This window comes from Oratosquilla oratoria, chromosome 8, assembly GCF_046742065.1.
Source record: "Oratosquilla oratoria isolate Oo_2021 chromosome 8, ASM4674206v1, whole genome shotgun sequence".
Lineage (NCBI taxonomy): Eukaryota > Metazoa > Arthropoda > Malacostraca > Stomatopoda > Squillidae > Oratosquilla > Oratosquilla oratoria.
The window spans coordinates 35,024,638-35,034,637 of NC_134784.1; the positions used below are offsets into that span (position 1 = coordinate 35,024,638).

General features: G+C 42.0%; 1 protein-coding gene across 4 annotated transcripts in view; it reads right to left on the reverse strand.

Annotated features, from left to right (window-relative positions):
- Positions 1-10,000, reverse strand: part of LOC143027686 (uncharacterized) — a 63,151-nt gene that overhangs the window by 26,978 nt on the left and 26,173 nt on the right. For all 4 annotated transcript variants that reach the window (XR_012966628.1, XR_012966627.1, XM_076189129.1 and 1 more), the window contains exons 2-3: positions 6,471-7,404; positions 3,733-4,202 (exon numbers count right to left, since the gene is read on the reverse strand). Coding sequence is in view for 2 of the 4 variants with exons in the window: in XM_076189129.1 (XP_076045244.1) it covers positions 3,733-4,202; positions 6,471-6,694 (694 nt within the window). In the remaining 2 variants the exon portion in view is untranslated. The remainder of the gene's footprint in view (positions 1-3,732; positions 4,203-6,470; positions 7,405-10,000) is intronic.

The window sequence follows — 10,000 nt, forward strand, 5'->3', positions numbered from 1 at the left end:
CCCGTTTGGATCTCCTTTTGTATTCCTTTGTATTAACTTCATTGTTCAATTTTTTTAATGAAGGTTGGTTAACGTTAGACCTCCCCCCACCTTCCACCTTCTTTAGTTGATGGTCTACCTGCTGCTTGACAACGCCGATGGAACAGAATTTCAGAGTAACACACCAAAGGGAAGATGGCGTCTTGCTGAAGGAAAATTTTGTACCGAGTTTAAACACATGGATGGGGCTGCTTGTCTTTGTGTTTCCTTATGGTTGTCTGTGTGTGTGTGTGCGAGTGTGTGAGCGAGTGTGGGGGCGCATGTGTGTGTCTGTGGAGGGGGAATGGGTGTGTGGATGAGTGTGATTTACCACCCTTAGATCACGTGTTATACTCGTGACCGACAGCTATTACCTTACCGGATGAGAGCTCAGAGCTTGTATATATCTCGATCTACGGGTCATGCTGTGAACTTACACACACACACACACACACACACACACACACACACACACACACACACACACACACACACACACACACACACACACACACACACACACACACACACACACACACACACACACACACACACAGCATTACCCATAGCTCGGTCATATACGAACTCTGAGCTCTCTTCTGGGAGGGAAATAGCTGTCGATCACTAGTCCAACAAGTGATCCAAAGACCATGATGAGTCACACAGCTCCTTGCCCACCAGAGTTTGGCTACCGGCTCACAGTGCAGCGATGCTGAAATTTTCAGCCCTGGGTGGAACATATATTAGGATCACTGAATTAGCGGTCGAGAGCGGTGCCACTGCACCGTCGAGCAGTGTGTGTGTGTGTGTGTGTGTGTGTGTGTGTGTGTGTGTGTGTGTGTGTGTGTGTGTGTGTGTGTGTGTGTGTGTGTGTGTGTGTGTGTGTGTGTGTGTGTGGAGGGGACGGGGAATGGGTGTGCGCATATCAAATGGCATTTACCTATTTTTTTATACAGTATTGGTATGGTCAAAAGCAATGAAGCAAGAAAAGGCACCTTCCAAACATGATCCGACAGCTGAAACTGGTTTACCCCCACAGCTTCGTTACACGGTGATACCGCCCCCCCTCCATTCATTCACTCGCCAGTAATACAGAGATTGTAAGGAGACCTCCCATCAGGCCGCGTCAATTTATCATCTATTCCCAACCACTCTCCACTATTACCTATCTTTTCCCCACTTCTCTTCACTGCTAAGTAGACATTCCTCTTTCACCCAAGGCCCCTTCACCTCATCCATCCATACACCCATCCATCCTTTCATCCTATTCTCGGTCTTCCTCACAGATTCACCCCATCCATCCATACACCCATCCATCCATTCATCCTATTCTCGGTCTTCCTCACAAATTCACCCCATCCACCTCTGCCTTCCACGCTCCTTTTGATGGTCTTCACTCCTGACTCGTTTCTTTTCCATATGCCCAAACTATCACACTATTCTTTGCCCAACCCAATCTCCCATCTCACTCTATCCAACCTCGTGACTTCCAACCATACTTCTCAAGCACTTCATCTCAAATATATTTACATTCTACTTTTAGCCTATCTTGTCTCCCAAATCTGCACTGTGGAGTTTCGTATGCACAATCAAGATACCGTATTGCCTGTGATGTGAAGAAAAGGAATTCTGCCACTGTATTCATCATGCTTATCGTAAAAGGCGACTAAATGGGACGGGACGATGGGACTAGGGAGCCTGCGCTCTGTATGTCCCTTCCACAAGAAAGTCAATGCATAAGATCGTTTGGGAGGAGGGCTGTTCCAACCAGACCCCTAATCAATGGGTCATTAAATGTGTTGGACATCGTAATGTTGATAAGAACATAATAATGGAGGAGACTGCAAGAGACCATAAGACCTACACTAGGCAGTCCCATGCTCCTTACCACCTGTCATCCCTATCTATAAAGTTATCTCATCTTTTCTTAAAACAACCAATTGTTTCAGAGCTCACTACATGGTTACTAAGTATATTCCACTCCTTAACAGCTCTGTGGATTAACCAGTTCTTGTCTGTTTTCATCCCTGGATTTGATAAACATTTCGGGGTGGCCGATCCAGGCACTTTTGACCCGGTGTCGCTTGATTACTGATGTCGTTGTATACACACGTATTTTGTATGTCGATATATCACTCACTCACTTCGGTGGTGCTTGAGCCGGTTGCTGACCCGTCATCGCTAATACTATCTTTCCTCCTCCATTCTCGTCAGTCCTACGCATTTGTCATCCATTCTTCCGTATTCCCTATCCCTACACATCTTAGGTCTTGTTTGATGTTATCCATCTATCTATCTATCTTTATATATATATATATATATATATATATATATATATATATATATATATATATATACATGAAACACTGCTTTTGTAACAACAAATTTAATTATTATGAATATAAAAATATTTACCGGCCCTTTGTGCCGTTTCCAATAGTTCTATGGGTAGACGAGTCTATGGTAATATCTTGATAGATTTTATGAGATCGAAACTTTGCACTTGGCCTAAGATTGAAGCAGTCGTGACCACGTAGCCACACACACACACCACACACACACACACACACACACACACACACACACACACACACACACACACACACACACACACACACACACACACACACACACACACACACACACACACACACACACACACACACACACACACACACACACACACACACACACACACACACACACACACACACACACACACACACACACACACACACACACACACACACACACACACACACACACACACACACACACACACACACACACACACACACACACTTCTTACAGTTCTAGACCTGTGCTTGTGTTGGCCAATACCCGATTCGACAGAGATCTTGTAGTTTCACCTGACGTATTTATAGGAAACCAAAGTTATTGTTGTTGTTGTTAATCTCATTCATAACTATTGTATAGATAAACTAACTCTATCTTCAGGATGCTCGCTGATTGAGCGGGTTAGAGCGTCGCTACTTGCGGCGGAGGTCAAGGTGATAGTAGTTCGGGCTCTGCCGCCAGCGAGTTGGACCAAGGGCATGGTTCATTGAATTCCACGCTGCAAAGCCCTCTGTAAGGGGCACCGTCCTAGCCTCCTGATAGGGGGCGTTTGCGACGTTATAGTGAATCATCATATTCATGGGAAAGAACTTAGATCTAGTGTAACCTAACGGTTTTATTCAGCTGTGGAAAGCCCCCTCCCCACTCCCACTCCCACTCCATCACCTCCTCCACCTCCCCCTCCACCTCCTTCAAGAAGGATCTCAGTTAAGGCATCTGACTGTCTTGAAGAGGGTCTGGATCAAGGAAGACCCTCTTCACGCTAGGCCCCTTTCCTCTAAAGGGGCTATCACACTGGACTATTTTTCCGTCAACCTCCGATTCATTGGTACTACCACCCACCTCCATCACTTTTTCCGTCGTCAAATTACTGTGGCAAACTATTTTGTTTTCTCAACAATTTACGTAGGATGCCATTTGATATGCTGAGGGAAAATTATATTCCTCCAGCATTTCAAATTCCTTCCCCGAAAGCCGCGGGCTGGAAATCTGCTTCTACAGTCGGAGGAAAAATAGCCCAGTGTGATAACGCATTCAGGAGGGACAAGATGAATATAAGGACCTTCACGGTATTGTGGATGTAGTGGGGCGTGAGTTTTGTTTAGATAAAGCGCTACAAAAACAAATAATACTTACCCAATTCGAAGTTGCTTGGGTACGCGACGTCTCTTCCTCCTCCTCCTCCTCCTCCTCCTCCTCCTCCTCGTCCTCTTCGTCTTTCTTCTTCTTTTACTTTCACTCTTCGCTCTATTCCTCGTTGTCGTCTGCATTTGCTTATGCCATTGATGGAGTCTTCTTCTTCTTCTTCTTCATCGTCAGAAGTTGCCATCTCTTCCTCATTCCAATTATGTCCTCCTCCTCCTCCTCCTCCTCCTCCTCCTCCTCCTCGTTCTTGTCCTCGTCCTCGTGCTCGTCCTCTTGCTCGTACTCGTGCTCGTCCTCCTCTTCCTCCTCCTCCTCCACCTCCTCCCCTCCTTTCTTCAATCCTCTGATCGTCCTCCTGGTTTTGGGGAAGGTCGGTGTCCTTAACCTGGAAGTACGGGGAGGAGGAGGAGGAGGAGAAGGAGGAGGAGGAGGAGGAGGTTGTGACGGAGGAGTGCGGGGCCCTGTTGGGGGAAGAAGGAGAGAGAGAGAGTGAGAGAGAGAGAGAGGGAGGGAGGGGTTCTGTGAACGTTAGTCGGGGCGAGAGGGAGAGGGAGAGTGGGAGGTGAGTTCTGGGGGTCCAGGAAGGTGCACGTTGGCTGTTTAGAGCAGCGTTTCTCAACCCTAAGGTTCCGCAAAAGGTCCCTAAGGGTTCCGCGAGAACAAGTGAGATAAGCTAATGCACTTTTGATTTTTTATTTAATATCGTATACGTAATATAATAAAAACATGCACGACATATTCTTGGTTATTGTAATAATGTAATATAGACATCATCCTATCTAACCTATTATTACGATGAAAATAAAATGAGAAAGGTATGGTACGTTTTTTTTTTGTTTGTTTTTTTGGCACAGGGGTTCCTTGAGACATGCAATTTATCTTAAAGGTTACGCAAGGGTAAAAAGGTTGAGAAACGCTAGTTTAGACCATCGGTTCTCAAAGTGCGGTCTTTCAAGACCTTGTTTAGTTCATCTTGTAGTCTATGGGTACCTGAGGGGGTGAACTGGGGGTGGAGTTGATGTAGGCGGACAAGTGGACGAAGGGAAAAAATAATTTATTGTTGATGTGATCCACAAAAGGCTGAAGAAGAACAGCAATGCATAAGCAAGATTGAGAAACCTTAATTTAGCTAAAGAAACGGATACGGTCAGACCCAAACCTTAGTCTTTAATTATTGCAACTGTTGGAGGTCTCCCTTGGGTGAATAAAATCGTCTGGCGGCAGTTGTAGGTCGAAAGAAATGGAGGAGGGTTAGATATTGAGAAACAGGAAAATTGCGAACTAAATATGGCAATGGATGTTGGTGAAGAATCTTTCCGCCAAATTAGGATAAATCAGGTCTACAAAGAGGTTGAAGTGTTAAAGGAGGAGAAGGAATAGGAAGAGGGGGTGAGGATAAAGGATCCTAAAGAGGAAAGAGTGGAAGAGGAGAAGTAGGGCGAAAGAGAGTAGAAGAAAAAAAAAGAGAGGAGAAAAATGTGGAAAAGAGTGGAAGCGGAAAGAAGAGAGATGGAAGAAGAAAAGAAGAGAGAGAAAGAGAATTATGATGGTCAAGGGATTTCATCAGGGGGATGCGGACAAGGTCATCATATTAAGACCTCAGGGCAGGTCTCGTAGTAATGGATTTGAATTGGACAATTTTAGGTTGAAGAAGGAAACAGGCAAGAGCTGGTTTACCAACAAAGTGGTGAACGATTGGAAGTAACTGTTTAGTGAGCGCTGAAACAGTAGGTTGTTTTACGAGAAGTTACTTTATGGACAGGAGATGAAAAGTGATAATGGGCATGGAACTGCCTTATGTAGACCTTATGGTCTCTTGCAGTCTCCTCCACTCTTATGTTCATATGAGAGAAGGCCAGGTGACATGAGGGTATAGGAGGAAAGGAAAGTGAGAGAGATGGGAAAGAGAGGAAAGGGAAGAAGAAAAGAGAGCAGGTAAAGAAGGGAAAATAATTTTCCTCTAGGGAAATAAGAATAGGGAACGAAGGAGAGGGGTAGGGAGGAGAAGGCAAAGAAGAAGACAGGAATGGAGCAGAAGGGAATGGAGGATGGGAGGGGGGAGATGAGGGAAGTTGGAAGGAGGAGAGAGGTAGGGGAAAGGAAGGAAAGGGAAAGATGAGGGGGAGCTGGAAAGGAGAGAGAGAGAGAGAGAGAGAGAGGGAGGGGAGGGGAGAGGAGAGGAGTTTCTTTTTATTCAGCTGGAAGGGTGTACTTGAGACAAAATAGATTTTGGTCTGTAAAGATTGATATATAGATGGAGACAGATATATATGGCTGGAAAAATAAACAAACCGGTAAAGATGGATAAATATGTAATTACACTGGAGGCCGGTTCGAGGATATATATATATATATATATATATATATATATATATATATATATATATATATATATATATATATATATATATATATACACACACACATGGGTCCTTCGATTACATAATGATAGTTTGATAGCTGGATAGTTGGGTACATGGTAAGACAGGTGGATAGTTGAGTAGATAGTTGGTGGTGGTGAGGAGTTTACCCCAGGAGACGCTGAGTAGCTGCGGCCGAAGCCGTCACCTTTGCCCTATTATGTGCTTTGGGGAGTGCGGGGTTCGAACCCACAACTAAGCAAATGCGAGACCAAAACGCTTCCGATGACGCTACAAGGTGGATAGGTATGTCAGTGTGTAAGTTGTTTTTTTCTTAAAGAATGTTTGGGACAGGCTGGGTCAACTTACCACTTCGGTTCACGGGCGTAGTTCTGCGGCGAGTGCCATAAGGTCCCTCGAGACTCGAAGTTTTGCCACCAAGGATACGACCAAGTTCCTGGCGCCGCCGTGACGACGACAACGACCGTGAGGACGTGTCGTACCCGCCACAAACTCCTCAAGGACTTCACCGTAATGAAACGCAGCTTTCTGTCTTCGTTCCTCATCCTTGTCGAAGTCGATTTCGGGGACATTCCAGCTCGAGTTTCTGCGAAGTTCCTCGTTGTTGGGACCCGATAGCCGGTAGTTCTTCGGTGAACTGCGGCCGAAGCCGTCGCCTTTGCCCTGTTATGCACCTAAGACACTATGGGAGTAAGAGAAAAGTGTGGGAGTCGAACTCAGAAGAACTAAATGAATACGAGACCAGTACGCTTCCGATGACGCCACCAGCGCACTAAGAACTAGGTAGCGGCTGGCCCACTTCGGGTCACTTCGGGTCTTTGAACAAGTGCCGAGTCAAACATTGCTGAAAAAATATCCTGTAGACTCAGTCTTAGGGACCCGAATCTTCCAAGCCTTCGGGAAGAGATGGTGGAGGGAGAATGTGGGCTGGAGTTGGGGGATGCCCTTGGAGAAGTGGGTCCTATTTTCCTAGATATTCATTTGGTTGCAGTCGGCAGTGTTTGGGACATTTTTCCCATCCGGCGATGGACACCACTGCCTTGGGCACAAGAAAGGTAGAGTACAAACTGATATTCAGGTCGGGTTGAGTACCTGACAAGAACCTTAGATCTGGTTTAGATAACTGATGAGGTCTTCAGAGGTCACGAGGGTTGGTATTGATAGATGAGTGAAGCAGAGAAAAGTAGGTCTTCGAAGTCAACGGTGACTGATCAGCGGTCTTCAGTAGAATGATTATGAGAGACACGGTGTGGGATGAATCGGGTCAACAGTGTAGTAGAAACTGGAAAAGAAAAAAGGGATTTATGTGTGGGTTAGCTAGTCTACTATCAAACACATTTATTTTATTGTGTTGGGTTGTGGCCGGTAGTATCCAGGGCCCCGACATAGGTAAGTGCCCCCCCCCCCACACACACACAACCACTACCACCACCTTCCACATCTGGAGGTAACTAGCACGATTCACATGTAACATTCATCCACAAAACAACGCTTATACACACATTATTCATACACACAACTCATGATAAATAAATGATGCATTAAAAGTACATTAGGGGGAATTTGCTTTACCTTCTTTTCACCAAAAGTGCCCTCCCCCCGTCCCTGCCCTTGTCGGGGCCCTAGTAGTATCTTGAATATTTAGCTTTATTTCCTGGTTGTTCTTCAAGAAATCATACGAATGGACAGTCATCTTGCCTAGAAACTCACAGTATTAAGAAAACAGCGTTATGTGGTTAAACTAATGGCAGATATGTGTTGATAATTGTACAAATACGAAACAAACGATGTTACATAGTGTGAAGAAAAGAAAATGGAACTCACGTTGGATATGCACAAAAGAAACGAAGAAATTTAAAAAAATAGCGAACAAACATTTCGATATAAAGTCGATAAAAAGTAATTTACTTTTTTTTGCATCTAGTTAGACATATAGATTTGCGTTAATATTTCTAATATTTTCTATAATTATATAACTATCTTGAATTATATATAGTGTTTTGAACTTGGAGAAATAAAAACAATATAATATATTCATCTGCAACAAAGAAAGGGTGACTTTTTCATATTTAGTATAGTCATGCCTTACTTTTCCGTTTTCTTTAATTGATCTTTGTTTGCGCAACACATTTTCGAGCGTGGATGAGTTGGTGATGCAGTATGACTAAAGAAAAATAATTAAAGAAATAAGGAGGCAGAGGCGTCATTAATAAAAAAAAATAAAATAAAATAATATAAATATGTAGATAAATAGATAATTAGATAAATAATATATAAGTGAAGAAACAAAACAGATAAGTAGAGAAATTACAGTATATATAAATTAGTAAATAAAAAAGTAGATAAATATGCAGAAATAAATAAATAGAGATCGATTTAAAATTGGAGAAAATGTCTTGGTTGTGTTTTTACTTTGGATTACCGTATAGAACGATAAGCATATACTCAGAATTTCTTTGTCATTCCCATTCTACATAAATTTTTTTATTTAGAGTGGGACGCACGATTTTGAAAAGTGGGATTTGTTTTATTAGCTATCTCATATTCTTTAATAAACCAATAATCTTTTGGCTCGGGACATACATGTGATTATTATTATTATTATTATTATTATTATCATCATTATTATTATTATTATTATTATTATTATTATTATTATTATTATTATTATTATTATTATTATTATATTCAACATCCTACAGTCCTCCTTGTCTCTTTTCTTCTCATGATCTTTGCATCGTCTGCAAACATGGTAGCGTAACTTATTACTTTCCATCATGTCATATATTGATAAGGCATATTACAGGAGCGAGTGCTGAGTCTTGTGGAACTCCACTAGTCACTTTTCCACCATCCTAGAATGTTACCTCTTACTTTTCATATATTCTGGAAAAAACTTCATCTGTTCAAGGAATTTACCTCTTAGTCCTCCAGTATATTCCAAATCCTATTGTAGTCAATGGTGAGGTACTATGCAAAAGGCTCTCTCGAGGTCAAGGTACACGTCATCCACCCAGCCCTCTCTTTGTTGTTGCACACCAGTTACTCTTCAGTGAAAGTATAAAAGGTTTGCCAGACGTGATCTTTCGGATTTGAAAGTGAAAGGATTTTCAGCCAAATTTTTCATCTCTTGAAGGAACTTCACTCATCAGATATTTACAATTCTCACACAATTTTCCTATCGCTCAAGGCAGGGATACCAGTCTATGATTCTGTCATCTCTCATTGCTGTTTTATGAATTGGTACCACGTTAATCTTCCTCCAATCATGCGACACAATTTTTTCTTTAGTGAACAAAAGCTAGACTGTGGATTTTTAATGCAATTGGCAGTTCCCGACAAGGCTATTAAAAGAAACACCATATGTGAAGACGGAGTTTCCTTTATTAGTATTTGATAAAGTCTTTGATAAAATACTAATAAAAACTCAGTCCTCACATTTGGTCTTTCTTTCGATAGACTGGGAATCTTGTCTGTTAATTGCTTCCTGCAATGAGAATCCAACAAGAAATAATGGTCTCAAACTGTCAGGAAATAGGTTTAATTTGGAAGTGGGTAGAGACAACTTCCTGCAGAGGCAGTACATTGTAATTCCGTTTGAAGCTTTAACATTCGTTTAGATGAACACCTAAGCAAGATGCTGTAATGATTGCCATTTATTTTATATTATTTGTTTATTTGTTTGTTATTATTTGTCTGTTTCTTTATTATCATTTGCTTGATTTTCATTTATTATTATTTATCTGTCAATTTATTCTTTTTTACTATTTACCTGTTTATCATTTATTTCATTTATCATTCTTCATATATTTTTTTTATCTATTTATTTATCATTATTATGTTTTTTTTTTTGTATCCTACCTCGTTATGCTCCTCCT